Below are 21,927 nucleotides of genomic sequence, written 5' to 3' on the forward strand. Positions count from 1 at the left end.
CAGGGCCTGCCCACCCTCCCAGGGAACAATTCCTTCCCAATATCCCACCCATCCCTCCCCTCTGGCAGTGGGAAGCCATTCCCTGTGTCCTGTCCCTGCATTGCTTTTCCAAAGTCCCTCTCCAGCTCTCTTGGAGCCACTTTAGGCCCTGGAAGGAGCACCAAGGTCTCCCTGGAGCCTTTCCCTCTGCAAGCCGAGCAACACACACTAAAGTGATTTATTGTGCTGAAAGCAGCACTAGCCATGGCCAGGTAGCACTTAGTTTAACAAGTACTTGGGTAGCACTTGTTTAACACTCATTTGGACACGGATTTCCAACTTTTCATCAGCCTGGTAACACAGAAATGTTCAGAGTTGTGGTGCATTAGGTCACGTGTAGAAGCTGTGTTTATTTATGTGCTTTGCTTGTGCACTGTAGCAATCCTAAGGTGTATTTCATTTTGTACTTGAATAATTATGAGAACCGTCTTCTCCTCTTCCTGCAGGGCTCCAGCACCTCTGACTGTATGTCCAAAACCCTGGATTCAGCCAGTGCCCACTTTGCTGCCTCTGCAGTGGTCAGTGCCCCTGCCCCCGGGCGCAGCGAGGGAACGAAGGAGCAGAACACCAGCCACAACAATATCAATGGTGTTGTCCAGCCTTCAGGTGAGGGGCCCTTAAAAATCCTGGTCTGGAATGAGCTGAGAGTATCAGCTGGTCTTAATTATCAACTGATCTTATTGCTGATTTCTAAATATTAATAAACAACAACAAAAAGAAATGTGTTAGTTGTGATCGTTTTAAATATTATTCTCTGAAGTACTTTGGAGCAATGGTTTGAATCATGCAATATCCTGAGTTGGAAAGGAGCCACAAGGATCATCAAAGCCCAGCTCCTTGCCCTGTACAGGACAGCCCCAAGAATCCCACCCAGTGCCTGAGATCCAATATATGTTGTTAAAATGGATATAAAACTACCAAGTGCTCTTTACCTTGGAAGAGCATTTGCTTTCCTTTGGTAGCCTTTGTCCTCTAATGATGTGTTCTGATCAAAAGTCTAAATGACAGCATTTTAAACCAGTGTGAGTTTGTAATGAAAGAATAAATCAACTGCTTAAAACTTTTAAGTACTCAGAGAAGGAAATGGAAAAGTTGATGCATTATTTGGTTGTTACTTCACTTGTATGTTCAGCCAAAAACGTACTAACCAACCTCTACTGGCAATTCTTCTGACATCACTGTGAGCCTCAGGTTTCACTGCATTTAGGATTTGTCCCAAAAAGTGCAGCCACTGGCATTCAGTGCCCCCTCTCAGCCCTCCTCCTGTGGTGCTGGTTGTGCTGGTGCCTTCTCCACGATGCCAAGAGGCAAATGGGATTTGGGCTGACGGGATGAAGAAGAGGCTTTTAAAGTAATTTGTTGCTTTAGCAGCTAATGATGTGATTAGTTTTATAGACCTTCTGCCAGGCTGGGTTAATGATAATATGAAATGAATAAAGGGAGGAAAAAATACAACTGAATAAAATCAATAAACTGGAGCGGTTCCAGGATAGAGAGAGAGATCTGTGTGTAATTGTCTGAGTTCATACCCAAGAGGGCAGTGCTTTGAGGGTGGAAGATCACACACGTGGGAGTGTGCCGTGCTGCCACTTCTGAATTTTTCCATCTTGTGAATCTGTAAAATCCAGACATTAATGTCATGCACACTCAAAAAGCATTGCCCTTGAGCTTAATCTTTGGCTTTTCATCTACAAAATGTCACATTTTTAACACCCGCCATTTATTCCATGTAACAGGAACCTCCAGAACTTTGTACTCCACCAACATGGCTTTATCATCCAGCCCAGGGATCTCAACTGTACAGCTCGTAAGGACAGTTGGCCACAGCACCACAAACCACTTAATCCCAGCCTTGTGCACGAGCAGCCCTCAGCCTCTCCCCATGAACAATTCCTGCCTGCCGAGCGCGGTGCACCTCAACAACGTCAGTGTTGTGTCTCCAGTCAATGTTCATATCAATACACGGACTTCAGCGCCCTCGCCAACAGCCTTAAAACTTGCCACAGTTGCTGCCAGCATGGACAGAGTGCCAAAGGTAACTCCCAGCAGTGCCATCAGCAGTATAGCAAGGTGAGTGGGCACAGGGCTGCAGCAGCTCCCACTTGTGGTTGGAATCGCAGAATCGTTTGGGTTGGAATCGCCAAAATCCGTGTCCAGCCTGGGACCCATCCTCACCTCAGCAGTGACTCCCCCGCCTCCCTGGGTGGTTTCAGTGCTTGACAACCCTTTCCATGAAGAAATTCCTTTTGTGTCCCACCCAAACCTCCCGTGGTGCAGCTTCAGGCTGTGTCCTCTCCATAGTCATGCCCAGCTCTACACTAGAGGGAATCTGTTCCACTTCTAAGAGGCTGCTCAGCACCTTCAGCCTCCCAGGAACACCCTCAGCACCTTCAGTGTGGCCATGGCAAACCACAAGAGCTGATTCTGCAAATTAACCTCTCAAATAATGTGCAGTGCCTTTAGGCACCAGTAGTTATGGTCAGCTTCTACTCTGCTTGAATTTTAGCCATTTCATTTGTCCCTTCTGTCCCTTCTCATGCAGCACTTTCAGGTAGATTCTGTCAAACTCTCCTCTAAATCATTGTGTACCAATATTGGCAGGTAAAGGCTGGCACACCTCTTTTTATATTTACATATGGATATATGTGTTACATATTTATGTAGAACACAAACCAGAAAAGTGACAGCCTGCATCTTACATATATAAAATCATAATTCATAGTTGTTTAGGTTGGAAAAGACCTTTAAGATCAAGTCCAACCTTTAAGATATTTATTCATTGAACAGCACTGTTATTTCAGGATACTTAGATGATGTTTCGTAGGAATGGCAGCAGCTTTGCAGTTGGCAGATTTTTCTGAAAATGGCAATATTTGGGCTTTGTTTGAAGTTTCTGCTGGATTATATGATATTCAAAAAACAAAGTCATGTTTGTGATTTGGAAAAGTAAAAACATGGGTATTAGTAAATGAGAAAAAAATTAGTGCTAAAGCAGAATGGGGGGAATTACACCACCACTTGGGTCATTAACAGAATAACTGATACTGAATTATCATATCTTGACTTCGTTTTCCTTCAGGAGAGCTTTTAGTAATTTTATCCATAACTTAGGCTGGAAACGGACAGTGAAATGCAGTAATCTTGCAGAAGGGACTGCATTGTTGAGTAACAGCAGTTGCTGAATGCCAATAATTACTTTTAAATAATATTTGCAGTGTGTTATTCAGATTTCTCCCTGGTCCAGGTAACAGCTGTATGAAAATACAAAAGAAATTACTAAAACTGTGTGAGGAGATGTCCTGTTGTGGCTGTAACTGTGGGATCTGCTTCGCTTGCAGAGAGAACCATGAACCAGAGCGCCTGGGCTTGAACGGCATCGCAGAGACCACAGTGGCCATGGAAGTGACATAACCTCCAAGCAGTGTCCCCAGCTGTGCTCATGGTGTGCTCCTTTCTATTCCAACTGAATGCAAACACAGCACTCTGTGGATCACAGAGAACTGAGCTAGACCTGAATGGACTCCAATTATATCGTGTATTAAGTCGATATATAATGTAAATTTTGTAAAATTGGGAAAATCACTACCTTGTAAAATAGTTTATTTGTATCATCAATATTATTTCTGTTACTTGAATAGTAGATATTCATCATCATGCTTTTGCACTTGAATTTGCAACTGAATGGATTAAAAAATAATTCTTTAATGGGATCATGAGCATGACATGGGATCCTGCATCACTTGTTTAAACTATTTATTTTGCCATGTTTACATTTTGTATCTTGTACAAATAAATGCAACTTTGTGTCTAAAAAAAAAAAGTTAAAGATTCATAGCTAGGAAACAAAATTCTTGTAATTTTTTTCTAAAGGAAATGTAAAGTTTTCACTTGGTTCATTTTGTTTCACAATTTGACTAGATGGACTTTTTGGTAAATACTTTAGTGGCATTTCACTGTCAAATATGAAGTTCAAGGCAAAATAGTATTTTCTATTACTGTGCAGGGGAAAGGGATGGATCGATACATGCAAATTTAATGTAGTAACTCACTTTTCCATATATTTTGAATGTATATTTCTATTTATAATACCAGTTTATAAAAAATAATTACACAGGAGAGGAAAAAAAAAACCTGACTAGGAAAATTATGCATCTGGCACATCTCCAGTTGTGCAGATCAGAGAAAATTTTCACCTTGATGCCATTTTATCCGAAGACTGCTTATTTTAACCGGCTTTCAAACTGTACCACACCACATAAAGGATATTTTACCAGGTATGTATTGCATTCTATATCATTGCAATAATTCATTATTGGATGTCTAGCTATCGAGCCATCCCAGGTGGTGGGGGGGGAGGGAGGGTTGTGGCAAGATTGTCTTTTCAATTTTGGAGAGTTTTCCTGTGGCTACAAGGCAAGTAACGGGTTGGAAAAAGTCTGACTGTAAGCGTTGGACACCTTCGTAGTGTAGTGTTTTAGTGACTTTTTTTATACGGTTCTTGTACATTAGATACGTGTAGTGGTGTTTCCGAATGTTTGTTTATGCACTAGTTCAGACAACTTTCCCTGTTACTTGTTCTTGATAAGTGAAAACTGCAGGGAAATAAAAATACATATCAAAACCTGGCCATGGTGCATATGTGGTTATTTCACAGTGTGCAAGCAGGGACGGCAGGAATTCCGGAAGCTCGGATGATCCCACCTTATGCACGTATTTCCAGAAGGTTGCAGCTTATGGGATACTTCTGTGGTAGGGGAGGGATGGGCTGGGACCTGAGACCTGGGAAAACGGTGAATGAGAGTTTCTTGCCCTGCCAAGGAAATGGGGTGAATCATTTCTGCTGTTTTCTTCTCCACATGTGGGTGTTTCTGTATTGCAAATCCACAAGCACTGAGGTGGGAAGGAACCTGGGGATGTTGTTTAGTCCAGACCCACCCTCCCAGGAAAGTCAAGATATGCTTTGCCTGTGTCATGCAGTCAGTGTGTTTTCCTTCTTGGCTTTCTGTATAAAGAACTATTTTTAATCCAAGCTGTGTTTAAACCTGCTTTTATCATACGTTGTGTGAGTTAACAGTCCTGGCAGCTAAAAACACTTGCAGAGCTTTAAATCCTGGGAGCTCGTCACGAACTCAGATGTCTAAAATTACCTGGTTTTTGCTTAACTGATGCTCTGTTTTTTTGTTCCATATGATGTTTGCAGGGAGAGGTGAGGATAGATTATTCCTGCTGGGAATAGAGGAACTCACGGCGCTGCTTTGGTCAGGTGAGGGGTGGTGGCAGCTTTTGGGGGCACCTGTGGCTGCACTGTGCCTTCACTGGGCTTGCTGCTCCCTGAAAATTCCTCTTTATCAGATCTTTCCAGGCTTTCTGTAGAGCTGGGCTCATTTCAGGGAGTGACTGATAGTCTGAAGTATAAATGAATTTTTTGGGGGGGGGAAGAATTGTTGGAAATCCAAGTCTGTAAAGAAAAAAAAATTATTCTCCTTGATATCTAGAAATAACCTTGCTTCACTACCATCCCCAAAACCCTGTGGAGGCTTAATGAAAATGGGAAGTAATTTCCTCTGCAGATTGAAAGCTGTACACTTAGCATGGATTCTTCTCACTACAAAGATCATTTTCAGTGGATCATTTTCAGGGAAAATTGGCCAGAAGATGTCTCTAAGATTGCTGTGTGTCTCTGATTTCATGTAGTCTAATCCTCATCTAATTACTTAAAAAACCTGTAGCTGGAGCTTCGAACTTCTAATGGATTCTGGGCAAATGTGAGGTACAGAGAAGGATTCCATAAACTCCCAAGGCTCTGATGGTAAGTGCCAGCTGTGGAGTGGGTTTCGTTTAGAGGATTAGTGGTGTTGAAACCTTCTGTGAAGCAGAACTGGAACAGTCACTGCAGAATTTCTGTGTGCCTCAAGTGCAGGAAGAGGAGAGGTGGGTGATGCTGCAGGCCATGGAAATCTTCATTAAAATGAAGAAAAAAAGAGAGAAAAGGGAGGGACTATTGCTGTAAAATACTTTGTCCTGATCCCGGCTGGGAATGCCACTGACCGAGGTGGTTTTGTGCTGTTGAAACATGTTGAGGATATGACATTGTTCAGTTTTAATTCCCTCCTTTGTGCATCTCTGTAGTAGGATTGGCATAGGGATTTCTGTTCTGTTGTGTATTGGGAATGTCTTTCAGGTGAGATTGTGGAATCCTGGTTTGTCTACAGCAATTTCTCCTGGACTTCATGTCATGTGCAGAGTTTTAAATGTCAGGTACTAGAAAATGCTGGTTCTTTCTCTAATAAGATTTATCTATTTGTTTATGGACTGACTGGAGTTTTGGTGTGTGTTTAATTGTCATCCCAACAGGCTTCCCGGATTTGAGAGAAACAGTTTCAAAGCTCACTTCCATGTTTCTGCTGCTTTGAGGGTTTGCAACATTCAGACTTTAATGGGAAAGACTGGGAATAACCTCAGTAAATTAAAGCAGGCAAACTGCTGCTTGGGAAAGAAGGAAGATGAGGGAGAGGGAATTTTTCCTGAGTAAGTTGGGTGAGCTGTGAAGATCCAAGTGTTTCCATCTGAACAAAGGCCCATGGAAGATCATTACTGCTGATCCAAGCAGCTCGTTATGTGGGAAGCATTAGATGTGCTCCTTGCAGGACCCCAGCAGCAGTGCCTGGAGTGAGGGGGTGTGGAGAGCCCTACACTGCCTGGGTTGTGCCATCCTGCTGTGGTGACAGGACACAAAATGCCATTCCCTCACGTGAGAACGGAACTGAATGTTTGCTTCTGAAGTGCCTTTCAGGAGGAAAAGGGAGTTTCAGGATACATTCCCTGTTTCCTCAGTGACTTGCTTATTTCCTAGTCACCTGTTGTATCTCTAAATGCAATCTCTGTGTCCTTTGGATGGTTTTTAATGCTGTAATCTCAAAAAATTAATGAAGAGCACACATGTAAGTTGAATTTTACTGTGAATTTAACTCATTTAATCCATCTGGATTGTCACTCAGTAACTCCAGTTTAAATAGAAATAAAAGAAAATAATGTGGCTGGAATAGGACTAAAATCTGAAAACTAACAGGGAATAACATTGAAGGAACCCAAATCACTTTTGGAATCCCTGAATCCCAGAATGGTTTGTGTTAGAAGGGACCTTAACCCTCACCTCTGCTACCGGCAGGGACACCTTCCCACTATCCCAGGCTGCTCCAAGCCCCAATGTCCAGCCTGGCCTTGGGCACTGCCAGGGATCCAGGGGCAGCCACAGCTTCTCGGGGAATGCTGTGCCAGGGCCTGCCCACCCTCACAGCTTTACAAATTTGCTGAGGTTAAGATTGTTTCTGTGACTAAGAACAGTAAGATCTGTTTAGTCCAGCCTAACTTCAATCCATGGGACCCTGCTTCAACTCCAACACAAGTGGAATTACGCAGGGAGGATAATGGAGAAGGAGCAAAGGAAGGAGGGAGACAAAAACTGAGGCAGATAACAGCGAATTTGTAACAGATGAATCTTTTTGTCTGGTGGGAGAGCACAACCTCTGCCTGCCCGCACTCCATCCCTGTGCTATCATACCCGAGCAAGATGTTATCAATTTGGGAACGTCAGTAAAAATCACCGTGCCGTGCCTGACGAGCGTGGGGATCCCCTGGGGAGGGCAGGGGCCGCTAATGGAGCAGAAGGGCAGCGAGTGCCGGCTCAGCCGCAGCCGTGTCCCCGCCAACGCTGCCCTGTGTCCCCCCCGGTGCTGCCGTGGCACCGCGCACGCTGCCCTGTGTGCCCCGGTGCTGCCGTGGCACCGCCAACGCTGCCCTGTGTGCCCCGGTGCTGCCGTGGCACTGCAAACGCTGCCCTGTGTGCCCCGGTGCTGCCGTGGCACTGCAAACGCTGCCCTGTGTGCCCCGGTGCTGCCGTGGCACCGCGCACGCTGCCCTGTGTGCCCCGGTGCTGCCGTGGCACTGCAAACGCTGCCCTGTGTGCCCCGGTGCTGCTGTGGCACTGCAAACGCTTCCCTGTGTGCCCCGGTGCTGCCGTGGCACCGCCAACGCTGCCCTGTGTGCCCCGGTGCTGCCGTGGCACCGCCAACGCTGCCCTGTGTGCCCCGGTGCTGCCGTGGCACTGCAAACGCTGCCCTGTGTGCCCCGGTGCTGCCGTGGCACCGCCAACGCTGCCCTGTGTGCCCCGGTGCTGCCGTGGCACTGCAAACGCTGCCCTGTGTGCCCCGGTGCTGCCGTGGCACTGCAAACGCTGCCCTGTGTGCCCCGGTGCTGCCGTGGCACTGCAAACGCTGCCCTGTGTGCCCCGGTGCTGCCGTGGCACTGCAAACGCTGCCCTGTGTGCCCCGGTGCTGCCGTGGCACCGCCAACGCTGCCCTGTGTGCCCCGGTGCTGCCGTGGCACTGCAAACGCTGCCCTGTGTGCCCCGGTGCTGCCGTGGCACCGCCAACGCTGCCCTGTGTGCCCCGGTGCTGCCGTGGCACCGCCAACGCTGCCCTGTGTGCCCCGGTGCTGCCGTGTCCCCGCCAACGCTGCCCTGTGTGCCCCGGTGCTGCCGTGGCACTGCAAACGCTGCCCTGTGTGCCCCGGTGCTGCCGTGGCACTGCAAACGCTGCCCTGTGTGCCCCGGTGCTGCCGTGGCACTGCAAACGCTGCCCTGTGTGCCCCGGTGCTGCCGTGGCACTGCAAACGCTGCCCTGTGTGCCCCGGTGCTGCCGTGGCACTGCAAACGCTGCCCTGTGTGCCCCGGTGCTGCCGTGGCACTGCAAACGCTGCCCTGTGTGCCCCGGTGCTGCCGTGGCACTGCAAACGCTGCCCTGTGTGCCCCGGTGCTGCCGTGGCACCGCCAACGCTGCCCTGTGTGCCCCGGTGCTGCCGTGGCACCGCCAACGCTGCCCTGTGTCCCCCCCGGTGCTGCCGCTGCCGGGGCCGCGCTGGGGGCAGCTGCCGGGGAGCTGCGGGAGCCCCGTGCTGCCTGTGCCGGCGGGGCTCCCAGGGCTCCAGCGCCCCTTCCCGAATTAATGGCCCTGCACTGAGCCCTGCCCTGGGGACAAGGGACGCCGCAAATAGCAGCGTCCCCCCTCCTCCTGATGCTGATCCGACTCGACTCCGCCTGGGGGGTTTAAATCCCCGCTGTAAGTGACACCAGAAGATGGCATCAGCTGCCTGCGATGCTCCTTAACTCTTTCTGCATCTCTATGGAGCCTTCGTGGTTTGGGATTGGGTATTTTTCAGTCCATTCGGTATTTTTATGGTTGCTTCATAACTTCCTATACCATAAAGACAATATTTTTTTCCGAGGTACAGCTCTTTTATTTAGGTGATTTATTAACCCAAATGAAAAGCTGGTAACTTGGTAAAAATATTTTGTGTGCTCAGTAATGAACTGAAACGTTCTGCTGTTTCATACAGAGGTAAAATCGATTTATTTATTTTGGGCAAACCTATTTTTTATAGGTGGGTTAACATGAAATCTATGACTATGCATAACGTGAATAATTTATGTGGAGATTGAGATTTCTGTGTGTACTCAACATACATTTTTTAAAGTAAGTATATACTGAAGTGTCTTGCAAATCAGAAACAATTCCTGCCCAAGCACTTTCTCATGGAGCATCTTTAGAGTGCCACGGCCCCATTTCCACATCCAAACTTCTGTGGAGGTGTGAGAAAGGAACCCCCATGGCCCCGATCCCAAAGAAATCCTTACCTGTCTGATCCAAGGAGATGCTGGGTCTGGGATAATCACCCTGAGAGTGTCACTTGTGCCGATCCTGTACATTTTGCTGCGGAATTTTTCCCCTGCCTGGCCGAATGTTCCTGCAGCCCAGTCCCTCCTGAGCCGGGGGTGTGTCTCCGTGCCTTTGGTGATCCCTGGGGATGCAGATTAGATAATTTCTGACCCTCGGTTCCTCCTTGCTGCCTTCTCGGAGCTTTCCAGCTCATTTTTGCCTGTTCTCCAACCTGCCTTTATTTATTCTTGCTAAGCACTTCTATGCTCTGCCTTTGCAAACATTCCCCGGTGCACTCTCAGAGTCTCCTGGTGTCTGTGGGACATTAACTACGGGTGACATTTAAAATTGCCTTTTGTCACGGGGATCCCGCCCCTTCTGGTCCCTCCTGGGAGAAATCCTTTAGCACCCCTTTCCCGTGAGCCACATCTGAGTGCTGATGACACCAACATATCAAATTTCCTGCCTCTGGCCACTGCTGAGCCACCGGGATCAATGGGATGTGCATTAAAGCCTCTCTCCCTGCTGACAACTCGCGCCCCTGGCCAGCACTGGTGTCTGCTCCTTGCACGGAATTGTTCAGCACAGCAGAAATTCAACCTTGCTGCTTTCTCCCTCCCAGCTCCAAAGCCCATTCCTGGAGCCCAGAAGCAGGGAAGGGAAGCAGTGGGCTCTGTGCACAGGAAATGCTGAAATGTTCCCTCATTTCTGTGGGATCACCTCTATCAGAATCTGTGTCCTGCTGTTGTTCAGGTCCTGTCCTCTCCCTGGTTTTCCTGCAGCCTCAACACCTTGGCTGTGCTGGAGGCTCCCCTGCAGAGGGATGGAATCCTGTCATTCCTTTATGATCCCAGTCCTTGAGGAGGGAATTTGTTATTCCTTTTGGGGAGCTCTGGTAGCTTGGGATCTTTAGTCAAGTGAGGTTGGCTCAGCTGGAGAATTTCTTCAGGAAAAATCAGAACTTGCTGTCAAACCATATCTGATCTGCCAGGGTGAGCTAAAACGGGGAGATGGAGAACTTGCTGGGAAAGTGGGAAAAGGAGATAAGACCCAGGTTCTCTTAGTTTTATTTTTGTGGCGCTGAGTGGAAGACAATTTCCCTATGTTCTGATGTAAGTAAGCTCAGAAAAATGTAACTCTGTGTGGATTTCTTGAAAGCAACCAGCTGAAAAATGACATTTTTTACTGAGAAGGGAAAGAAATGAATTAAGGTGGCAGGAGTGAAGTATTTAAGCTCTGCTTTTCTGTATCTTCATGTTTTTACAAAGCAGGTTCCCACCAAACTGTCCCTCACACCTTCAGGCACCCAGCCCAGCCTGGGAGCAGCTCTCAGACCCAAGGAGGTGCTGATCACTCCCGAATCTGCCTGAAAATCAATGTTCCTACCAGGCTGCTTCACCTAATCTGGTAATAAGCAGTAAAAATAGCAGCTGGGTGACAATACAGAATTGTCTGCGCTCCAGACAATGTCACATTGTTTGTGACAAAACTGCTGGGAAGAGATGGCTCTCTGCATTCTTCCTGATGGCAGATTATACCTGCTCTAATAGAAAAATCGAGTTGTGCTTATCTCACTCCAAAATGAGCTCTTGATAATGGAGGAGAATAAGGATTAATTCATCCAAAGAGTTGTCTTTTATGACTAAGCCCCTACTTGTCATGACTAACAAATTTGCTATTCAGGGTAAAAGCTTGAAACATAAGAGAAATAAAAGGGATAATTGGTAATCCACGGGAATAAATCCCATTATGTAATAATGTCTTATCACATGCTGCACATTGCTAACTCTCCCCCATGGAATTGCTTTTAAGAAGGGGGTGAGAGGCTTTGTAGCCAGCCTGCTCCTCACATCCACCTCAGGTAAGGACTGAAGGAAAGGGAGATCTCCATCAAAATGCTGGAGCGTTGTCCACCCTCATCTTAATTGTGTAGCTGAGGCTAATTGAATTAAAATTCTGGTGGAAACCAGGATCAGGAGTTGCTGGAGCCTGGGCCATGTCTGCAACTTCCCAGAAGACATCAATGGTGTTTGGATTCTTCTTTAAGCAGGAGATTCTCATAGGGAGAAAATGATGGAGGAGGAGGAGACTTCCTTCATGGTATTTTAGACTGTTTCAAGTCATGTGAATGCAGGGAAATAAATGAGCCAGGAGGGAGAGTTGCAGGTGATTTTAGCAAGTAAGGAAGGAGCATTTTTAGGGCAGGAGGATGAGGACAGCACCCCTGATGAGGAGGAGCAGGCTCCAGACGCTGCTTTTCCCAGATGCTGAATCACCGGCTGCATCGTGACAAAACTTCTTGTAAATTGAGCAAGGTCAAAGTGTTGCCCAGAGGCACCACTGCTTCTGCTTTTCCTCCCAGGAATGAGACATGGAGTGATATTCCAGGACGAAATATCCTTTAACCTGGTTATAGATCCGGCTTGTGCCAGAGGCAAAGGGGGAGGATGCTGAGGGGGGCTTTGTTGGAGCAAATCCGGAGGAAAACCACGAAGCTCATATGGGAACTAGAGCACGTTCCCTATGGAGACTGGCTGGGAATGCTGGAGGAGAAGGTTGTGTGGAGAGCCCGTAGCAGGCTTCCAGTGTCTGGAAGAAGCCGGAGAGGGACTCTCTATGGGCAAGTGGAGTAATAGGGAAATTTTGTTCAGACAGATGGAAGAAATCCTTCCTTGCGAGGGTGGGCAGGCCCTGGCACAGGGTGCCCAGAGCAGCTGTGGCTGCTCCTGGATCCCTGTCAGTGCCCAAGGCCAGGCTGGACATTGGGGCTGGGAGCAGCCTGGGACAGCGGGAGGTGTGGGACTCGCAGCAGCGGAAGATCTTTAGGGTCGCTCGCCCCCCACCCTCCCCGATGCTGCGGGGGGAGGTGCCCGCGGTGCCCGCGCAGCCGCGCCCGAGCGGGGCCGGTCCGGGGCGTGTCCGCGGGCTCTGAGCGGCTGCGAGGGCTCCCGGCCCCGCCCGCCCGGCGGCCCCAGCCCCGCCGCTGCCGCACCTGCCCCGCGCAGCCCCGGCGCCCGCCCGCCGCCATGGCGGACCCCGCCGAGTGCAGCATCAAGGTGATGTGCCGCTTCCGGCCCCTCAACGAGGCCGAGATCCTGCGCGGCGACAAATTCATCCCCAAATTCAAGGGCGACGAGACCGTGGTCATCGGGGTGAGTCTGCCGCATCCCGCATCCCGCTGCCGCCCGCGCGGGTGGGGCGAGCATCCCTCGGCGCGGGGCGAGCGTCCCTGCTCTCGGGGCGAGCATCCCTCCCCGCGGTGCCCGCGTCCGCCGGAGCCCCCCGGGCCCTTTCCGCGTGTCCCCCCCATCCCATCCATTGTTCCCGCAGTGGCCGAGCGGGATTGGGGGGGGGGGGGGGCGGCGCTGCCCGCTTCCCTCCCCCCCGCCCGCCCCCGGGGCTGCCCCCAACCCACCGGCCGAGGGGCCCGGGGGTCCCCGGGGGTGCCGGGGGTCTCGGGGGGCCCGGGGGGCGCGGGGGAGCCGCGGGCTCGGGCGCTGATGTCATGCCGGGGACTGGGCATGCTCGACTGGGGCGGCCGCCCGCGCCTCCGCCGCGCCCCTGCGGCAGCCGCCGGCACCGAAGTTATCCCGGGGCCGGGAGCCGCAATCCCGGGATCCCCCTCCCCGGCAGCGCCCCGCGGCCGCACGGCAGCTCCGCAGAGCGGGCGGTACCCGCAGAGCGGCGGCGGGGCCGCGCCGGGCAGCGCTGCGCGATGCGACCCAAGTTTGGGGCTTTTTCCGCGTTTCAAACACTGAAATGAAGCCAAATCGGCCCCAGCCCGCAGCAGCCGCACGCCCGGCCCTGCGCGGCCCCCGCGCTCTGCCGGGGCTCGGCTGCTCCAGAGGTTTAGTGGGAACAAAGGGTCGGGATGTGGCTGATCCCAGGGCTCAGCACAGCCCAGCACCTTCCCTCTCCCTCTCCCAACGCGGGTCCCTCGGAGGGGCCGCGCTCAGAAGCCCCGGTGCCGCTTTGGGTGGGGATTCATGGGCGCTGCTGGGGGCCTGAACGCAGATTTTTGGTTTAGTGTCCGGCCAGCCTGGGCTGTGGTGCTTTAGTTCCGATTTGGGCATCTGTGGTTAAACCAATAACGTGCTCCGTGTGATGATAAAGATACCCTAAAACTAATTGTCAGCACAACTCCTTGGACAGTCTGTTAAAATTCTTACCAAAACCTCGAGGTCATCAGAAACTTCCCTCCTGAAAGTTGCAGAACAGTTGCAAGGGAAAAAATTGGTGAATTACAAACATACACAGTTATTTTTTTAATATTAAATGTCTTCTGTCCTGCCAAATTAATTGTCTTTCTGTGAAGGTTAAAGCGGTGGCACCCCCAGCAGCCTGTTAACAATAGAATAATCAAATTGGTTATCAATCTTGGCCAGCAGCAGAGGGCTGGATTTGGCCAACAAATATCGGGAGGGAAAATGTATCTGTACCATTGGATGTTTAAGAAACCAATGTCAGCACGTTCCCCTCCCCCCCCAATAAATAAACCCTCAGACATGTTAAAAGCAGATTAAAATACAGCCCCTGTAAATCCTTTAACAGCGCTGTGTTTTGAAGAGAAGATGAGTTCAAAATTCTCTTTTCCCACTCCTGATGTGTCTTTGTCCGTAAAGTATCTGTTGTCTGGGAAAACAGTAGCTGTGGTGCTTTGGGAAAGGTTTTTGTATCTTGCAGGTGAGAGGTAATTCCTTTGGTGAGGGTAAAAAAAGGAAAAAAAGAACAGCAACTTTTAATTTCCTTCCATGGAAGTTAAAAAAAATAGAGAGAAGCAAGAAAAGTGCACGTATTGATTTACAGGGATATTTATTTTATGTGGATATTCAGGTTGGCTGCTCATTTTGGGGCGTTATTTGCTATCTTGAAAACCAAGTCAGAAGCTTAGAGTTTGCCTTCCCTTCCTAAGGCAAAAATTGTAATTATTTAGGATTTTAATCGTCTCAGCTAATGCAATATGTCCTCAAATCCAGCTTCTGTTTCCCAAGGAGGAGCCATCAGCTGGAGTTCTGGGGGAATAGCTGTAGTTTGGCTGAGTGGAAGGGAACATAAAAACCTTCCCATATTCTTTGTCCTCTTTATTTGCAGCCCTGAGCTCGCTGGGCTCTGGTGTAGCTCAATCCCCAGTGAATCCCACTGCAGCAGGAGTGGGAAGTGCTGCTGGATTTTATTATTTATATTATTTTTACTATTTTTACTATTATTTTATTGGCTTAGAGTGGCTGCTTTGCTCCAACAAATAACGCCTGGCAGGGGCAAGGAAGGAATCCTGATCTGTGGGAAGGCACCACCAGAAAAGACTTCCTTCTAGGAAAAGCAAGATTTCAGTCTTCACAAGCTCTTAAGAGCAAAAATAAACCAGGACCAACCACTTTTTTTTGTGTTTTACTATAGCATTTGAAAACACTGCAATGCAGCTTTTATTTTTGATCCGTGGATTGGAAAGAGAAGGGTTCTGTTAAGATTTAAGAAACCAGACACAATTCTCAGCTTCCCCCCAGAGGAATTATGTCACCACGTAAGAAAAAATTAAAATATAACTGATTTAAGGGAACCATCTATTTTTTTTTTTTTTTTCTAACTAGTAAGTCTGAATAAATTTATTTCTTCCCAGTAAACACGGGGGAAAAAGCTTTCTTCCTGAGTTTCCCCACTGTCATCTCCTGTTACACTTCCCAGGGGCCTTGGGCAAAAAAATTGCAGATCATGACTTGGTGTTTGTGGGAAGGAGCGGCAAAGAGGGAAAGTTTAACCACTTAGGCTGAGTTTCCCTGGGCTGGGACTGGGGTTGTGTGGGTCAGAGCTGCTCCTCAGGGAAGCCCCGGGGCAGTGTCCTGACTCTATTCCAACGGGATAAATCCCTGGGAGTTGGGATTTGTTTTGTTCCGTGTTAATTTGCTGTCTCCCGCCCATCTCCGGGCTCGTGGAGGGTGAGAACGTCTCACCTTGACTTTTCCTTTGCTTAAATCAGACAAAACCCTCCGTGCTTCCATTCTGCCAGAGAGTTTAAAGCACAAAAAGCCTTTTAGGTGCATCTCCCCTCTCAGCAGGGCAGGAAAAGGGGATGGGGGATGAATCCAGGGCTTTATTCTGTGGTTGGCTGCCCAGGAGTCTCACCAGGCTGCAGCTTCATTTTCTGTCCCTGCTCCTCTGCAGCCTCAAGGTGACTCTCTGATTGATTGTGTTGGCTGACATACCTAAAAATGCATTTTTCTAGCTGGCTTCCTGCTCGTGGGAGAGCGTGGAGCTCTTTGCTGGGCTGGCAAAGGGAGGCAGCTCCCGGTGTGTGCTCGTGTCCTGCTCCTCCGGGTGCTTTTATCCCTGAGCACCTGGGAAGGGAGGATGCACAGAGCCTCAGCACCTGCTGGGATGCTCGCTGGTTTAGGTTTGTGGCAGAGAATCCTGCCAGCCAGCCCTGGTGTAAAATATTTAGGAATTTAGTTGTGGAGGGGTTGTTGTTTTCAGCCCGGTTTTTTTTTGTCTGGAGCAGCCGCTTCCTTTGAGCGCAGGGCTGTTCCCAGGCTGGTGGTTCAGGAAAACATCTCCTGTTAGGAAGCTGAACATCCAAAAGGCAGCTCGGGAACCTCATGTTGTTCCCAGGAAGGGATAAAAGGCTCTTCATTGTGGCTGTCAGCTGCCTTTGGCGCTGCGGCGGGAGGGATTTGTAAAGCCCGGCTTAGCAGGAGCTGCTGAGCTCTGCAGTCCCCGCGTGCTGCCCGTGTCAGGCTCAGGCACAGCCCCCTCTTCCCCTCTCTGCCCATCCCGGGGGGCTCCAGCCCCTGGGAAATCCAGGAGACCTCCGGGATCAGTGGGAGGATCCCCCAGGATTGGGCTTTACTCACACGGGGGAAATTCTGTTGTCTCATCCGTGAAATATTCCACTTAAATAACCAACGTGCCTCGAAGCAAACAAACCCATCACCTGATGCCCTGCCACTCTGCCGTGGTCACTGCTGTTCTGCAGTGTCATATTCCATGAGAGGAATTCCTGTGCAGGGCTGAGAGTTGGATCATCCTTGTGGGTCCCTTCCAGCTCAGAATATTCTGTGAGAGAAAGGAAAACAAAGATTGATGGCTGATTCCTTTCTGAGCAGTGCTGTGGTTTTGTTTTCTTTTCTTTTTTTAATACTTTGTGCTATAAGTACTTTTTGGGATGTCTTGTGGAGAGATTCTCACTTATTTTCATCCCTAAAATATTTGGATATGCTTTATCTTTTTTTCCATGTCGACCAGTGAAGTCAGCAGAGTCTGTGCTAGTGAAGAGCACGTTCCAAAACCCCTCCTGCACAGAGGTCTCTGAGTGCTGTTAAACACTTGTCACTCTGTGGGTAAAACAGATTAAAAAAAAACCAAACCAAAAATCCTTGGGATAACAGATAAATGGCGAGTTTAAAAGAAATAAAAATTTAAAAGCTGCCCTGTGCTGCTGGGATTGGTTTTTTTTGGTGCAGCTTTTCCCAAAAGCCAAGCGTCCATCTCGACCCCCGAACGCGCATCCCCTGTGCCTGTGGAGGGTTTGCTCCTGGTGTGCCTATAAATGACTTGTGAAGAAAGCTCCTTCTGGATGTGAGATGGGAGGCTGTGGCCCCAGGGCTGTCAGTGGATGGTGGGGTGCTGTTCTCCTGGCAGATCCCATGTTCTGTGGAGCTGCTCCTCGCTTTGCCTCCCAGCATCTCCGGTGTTTTCCAGCTCCTCTTTTCCGGTGAGGGCCGAGTGAGTTTTGGCTGAAAGCTTCTGAGAAGGACTTTTGGGATACAAATACCTGGCTGAGCATGGAATTCCTGGGGAATTGGTGTCTTCAGACAGCTGACAAACACTTTGTGGGAGCTGTTTGTTTCAGAAGTGACCCCCCCCTTCCTTCACACCCCAGGATTTTCCTGCAGCCTGGAATAACGTCAGGACCCCGCTGCCTTTCCCCATTCTGTGGAGGAGCTGAGCCACGTTGTGCTGTGCTCATCCCCTGTGGCTCTGGTGCTTTCAGGTCAGACTATTTCCAGAGCTCAGGACTGACAGATCTGGCTCTGGCTTTTTGCTTTGGGGTGACGTTGCTCCATAGGTACCTCGGGAAGAACCAGAAGCCTGTGGATCACGTTGCTGCTCATTTGGGAAGGAGCAAACACAGGGTGATCCCACTGGGTCTGGATGAATTTTCTGTTCCCTGCAGAAGAAACAATTTTATTTCCTGAAGAACTGGTGTGGCCATTCAGGGAGTGCTCCCAAGCTTGATATTTAAAGATATTTAAAGAGTGGCTGTTTTTTTAAGGCAGTTCCTGTGCTCCACACTTATTTTCAGGAGCTTGTGTGGAATATTAGAATCAGGGGCCTGATGAGATGACTGAGGAGGGGTTTGGTTCTGGTTTTACAGTGTGTTGGGACAGAATGGAACTGTTCTGGTGCTGATTATCAAGAAACACATTTATTTCTTGTGGCAGTGAGACTCCCAGAAAGCACCAAAGCAGGTGTGCAATATTACCCTGCCACAATGGCAGTGGAAAAAATCTGTGTTGATGAGGATTTCTCCATATATTCTCCTTTTCCACCATGCCTTTGTCTAATCCCAGAACCACAGGTTATTGGGATGAGTGGCAGCCAGTTCAGCTCCCGGGATTCTGTTGGAATTGACTCAATTTTGTGAGGTGTTCCCAAGACAGGGATACTTCCCAAAAAGGTTCAAAGCGAAATTCTTGGCTGCCTGGCCCATTCTTGCCAGGTTTAAGCCACTTCTGAGTGGTTTGGGGCAGGGAGTTGTTTGATTCTCCTCTGAATCCTCAGCTGTTTTCCTTCTGGAATGGACATTCCTGCTCTTCCAGGCTTGTCTGTAAGTGCTGAACTGGGGGCAGATGATCCAGCACGGATCAATGTGTGTTTTATGGGTGAAGCTGCCCTTGTGTTTGCTTATCTGTTTTCTAAAAGAGCGGTGAGAACTCAGGTGTGAAAATGGCTTCTATTTATTGATGGTGCTGCTAGAAAGATGATTTACTCAAAATAAAAAGCATATTTCCTCGCCCCGGCAATTTCCCTTTTGTGTTTTCTCGGGGCATCTTTTTTTCTCTTCTCCCAATCCCCTCTGGGCATCCTTCTCCAAACCTATCCTGTCAGAAATATGGATTCCTACTTAAACCTTCAAAACTTAAATCACAGGTAATGGATTTCAACAAGACAAATTGTCAAACCACAGGAAAATGGAGTTTCAAGCCACTCTGTGTTGTCTTTTCCCCTCCTGCTGGATGCCTTTTTTTGGGATCAGAAGGTTTAAACATTGAGCATCATTCCTGCTTGTCCCAGTCCTTTTCCTTCCCCTGGGATGCACCAGTCAACCACTGGGGCTCGGATTTGTTTTGGCAAGTGTTTGTTGAGGCTGATGCAGGGAGGTTTGGGGTTATTTGGGGCAGTCTGGGAGCACTTGGTGTGCTCCACTGGAGAGGATTTTTCCCGAGGCTCCCTGCCCCGAGCGTGCGGGGGAAGCTCCCGGGGGGTGACGTGTGCTCACAGCTCCCTGCACTGGCTCGGGGCTTCCAACTGTGCCAGAAGAATAAAAGCTGTTTGGAAAGGGAAAATTAAGGATGCAGTGCTGCTTGTAAGTCTTTCATATTGATCTGCTTTTCTCTGGGGGAGTTTCTGTGAGGAAAACAGGCTTGGGAGGAAAGATGATTTTGTTTCGTTTCTCGTGACGGTTTTAGCTTGGCTGCTGACAGCCTTGCTATTATCCTGGGTGTCCTTCCTGTTGTCGTGAAAATGACTCACCTGGGATTTGTTTTCTTCCAAAATTCCTTGTTCTGTGCTGCCTAAGGTGTCTCCAGGTACTGCCATGTATTTCTAAAAACCCCACATTTCCACCTCAGCTTCCCTGGCTTGGGGCTGTCTGGCTGCTGAGGTGTTTCTGGTTAAGTTCTGGCTGGTTTAGCAGAATGCAAAAGTGTATCTGGAATTTGGTGTGAATCTCTTCCTGAAAAGATCCCTTCTGGACAGGGGGATTTGCTTGTGGCTTGTTTTATTTTTCTTAACATCTGCAGGGGTGTTTTTGTGTTTGTTATTGTTGGGTTCTTCAAGCTTGACATGTTTTATCTTAAAGTCACCCATAGTTACCTCCCAAATACTCTCAGGTTCTTTATTTTCCCTCTTTTGCTTGATTTGGTGCTGCTGCAACCTTTTAAAACGCGGGTGTGCAGACAGAGAAGTGGTTTGGAGCTGCTCAGTAATTGTTTGACACTTTGGATTTGGCTGAGGTGTTGCCAGTGTTTGTTTTTCCAGCTCCCCCAGAAGGTACACGTGGGATAATGGCTCTTGTTTGTGGTGGCTCTGTGAACTTAATTCAGTTTTATTGGATTTTGGAGTGTGAAAACATTGCATATTTAAATAATCCCAGCAAAACAAAGCAAGCACAGCAGCAAAAATTTGCCTCAAAATATCCAAAATGGGATCCTTCACAGCCTTAAAGGTGTGGAGTCATAGGCATGGCATTGCTGATGGATTCCTGGTTTTATTCATCCATTTCTACAGATTTATGGCCTCTTTGGTTCTTGGCTTTTTATGGGAAGTGCTTGTGATTGTCATCAGATTCCCATTAAAATATCAATAATTGGTCACAGGACAGTTTCAGAAAATGCCTATTTCCCAACTTTGAGTCTCACTGACACCAGGAATGGGGAATTTTTTTTTTCCCCATGAGAAATGAGTATCCAGAGACAAAAACTTAAATATTTAATAGTAGTCTTTGCTAAAAGTGATTCATTTTTTCAGTGCCTCTCTCTCTCTCTCTCTGCTGAGAGAATTCCTTTTCTCACTACCTAGTTATGATGATGGACAGGAGATGCTCTTGGATGGTGTAAAAATCTTTCTCCTGGCTCAGGGAATGGAGTGAACCTTGAAAAACTGGGGTGGTTTTGAAGCTGCTGTAGAACATTTCTCTTCAACGAGCAGGATTTGATACCAAAACCACATTTTGTTACACGTTCAATGACCCCAAAGGCCTCCAACACCTTTTGGCAGTACAAAATATTCCCCAATTTGCTGAGATGCTGTTCCTATGGCAGCATTTTCCAGTCAGCAAAAGATGTTGTGGCAGCTCCTGAGCTGAAGACCTGTGTTTCTGAGGGGTGGAAGTTGAATTCCAAAGTCACACTGATACCCAGGAATCATCCTGGCTACTAAATTATTCCCCCATTTAGCAAAGGCTGAGCAGGAGAGCATTCTCTGGATTGGGGTAACTGGGTTAGGGAGTATTTTTAGCTGAGCTGTTACCAGAAGTCAGGTTTTTCTGCAGCTGTAATCTCTTTTCTGCCTGCACAGCCCTCCTGCACTGCTCCATGCTCTGTATTTAGGCCAGCAGGGAGATGGGGGCAATGCTGCTACTTCTCACAGGGCTTGGTCCTGTGGTTCACTGGGTAAGGATCTGTGCCCAAAATCCTCTAAGGAAAGTCACCTGGATTTTTGTTCTTGCACCCCCCTGTCATATCCATCCTCTACCTCTCTCTCCCTTTACATCTCCTTTTATTTTGCATTTCTATTCTCCCTCTCTCCTTTATTACTTCTCCCCCCCTCTCCCCTTTTATCTTGAATTTTGCTTGGTTTTTTCCTCTCAGGACCTCTCCCTATGCTTTTTGTATTTTCTTCCCGCTTTCTGGCTCACCCATAAATACCCAGTGGAAAACTGCTGTCACTTGGCTTGATTATTTCTCACTTTATGGTATCTCTCACAATTTAACTTCAAAGCAAAACAGTTCAGCGCTGCAAACGAATCTTAAAAGCAGAGTTAATCTCACTGCATGGGAGCATGTGCAGGAACATTTTCCTGGAGAAAATTGTTTGCTTATGTTGGTGATAGAGGATTTATTCTCTCCGTGGCTTGCTTTGTGTGCAGCCCAGATTTTCTGAGTATTGTGGAGTAAATTCAGCCATAAACTTCAAACAAAGCTGTTGCCAGCACAAAAAACTTATTTATGTGCCTTGTGTGATGCTGGAGCTGTAGGGCTGTGCAGGAGGAAGGTGGGAATGCTGGGGGAAAATGGGAGCCCCTGAGGTGGTTTTATGGCTGGGTGTGTGCCAGAACGGGTCAGAGCGAATCACTAAATACGGGATTCGTGTTTTCCTTAAAATGAACCATTCTTTGTTGTTCTGTGGTAAATCCATGTGCTATTTCACCAAAAGTAGTGCTAGATAAACATAGAATTGC

The 21,927-nt window shown here is 48.4% G+C and overlaps 2 protein-coding genes across 5 annotated transcripts in view; both read left to right on the top strand.

Moving 5' to 3' along the window:
• The window catches only part of EPC2 (enhancer of polycomb homolog 2), a 35,389-nt gene extending 30,725 nt beyond the window's left edge, over positions 1-4,664 (top strand). For all 3 annotated transcript variants that reach the window (XM_069021317.1, XM_069021319.1, XM_069021318.1), the window contains exons 12-14: positions 486-645; positions 1,776-2,109; positions 3,378-4,664. In XM_069021317.1, coding sequence (XP_068877418.1) covers positions 486-645; positions 1,776-2,109; positions 3,378-3,450 — 567 coding nt within the window. In that variant the 3' untranslated portion in view covers positions 3,451-4,664. The remainder of the gene's footprint in view (positions 1-485; positions 646-1,775; positions 2,110-3,377) is intronic.
• Positions 4,665-12,778: 8,114 nt separating this feature from the next.
• Positions 12,779-21,927, top strand: part of KIF5C (kinesin family member 5C) — a 66,860-nt gene continuing 57,711 nt past the window's right edge. For both annotated transcript variants that reach the window (XM_069021321.1, XM_069021322.1), the window contains exon 1: positions 12,779-12,904. In XM_069021321.1, the coding sequence (XP_068877422.1) occupies positions 12,779-12,904 (126 nt within the window). The remainder of the gene's footprint in view (positions 12,905-21,927) is intronic.

The sequence above is a fragment of the Aphelocoma coerulescens genome, chromosome 7 (genome assembly GCF_041296385.1).
Source record: "Aphelocoma coerulescens isolate FSJ_1873_10779 chromosome 7, UR_Acoe_1.0, whole genome shotgun sequence".
NCBI classification, from domain to species: Eukaryota; Metazoa; Chordata; class Aves; order Passeriformes; family Corvidae; genus Aphelocoma; species Aphelocoma coerulescens.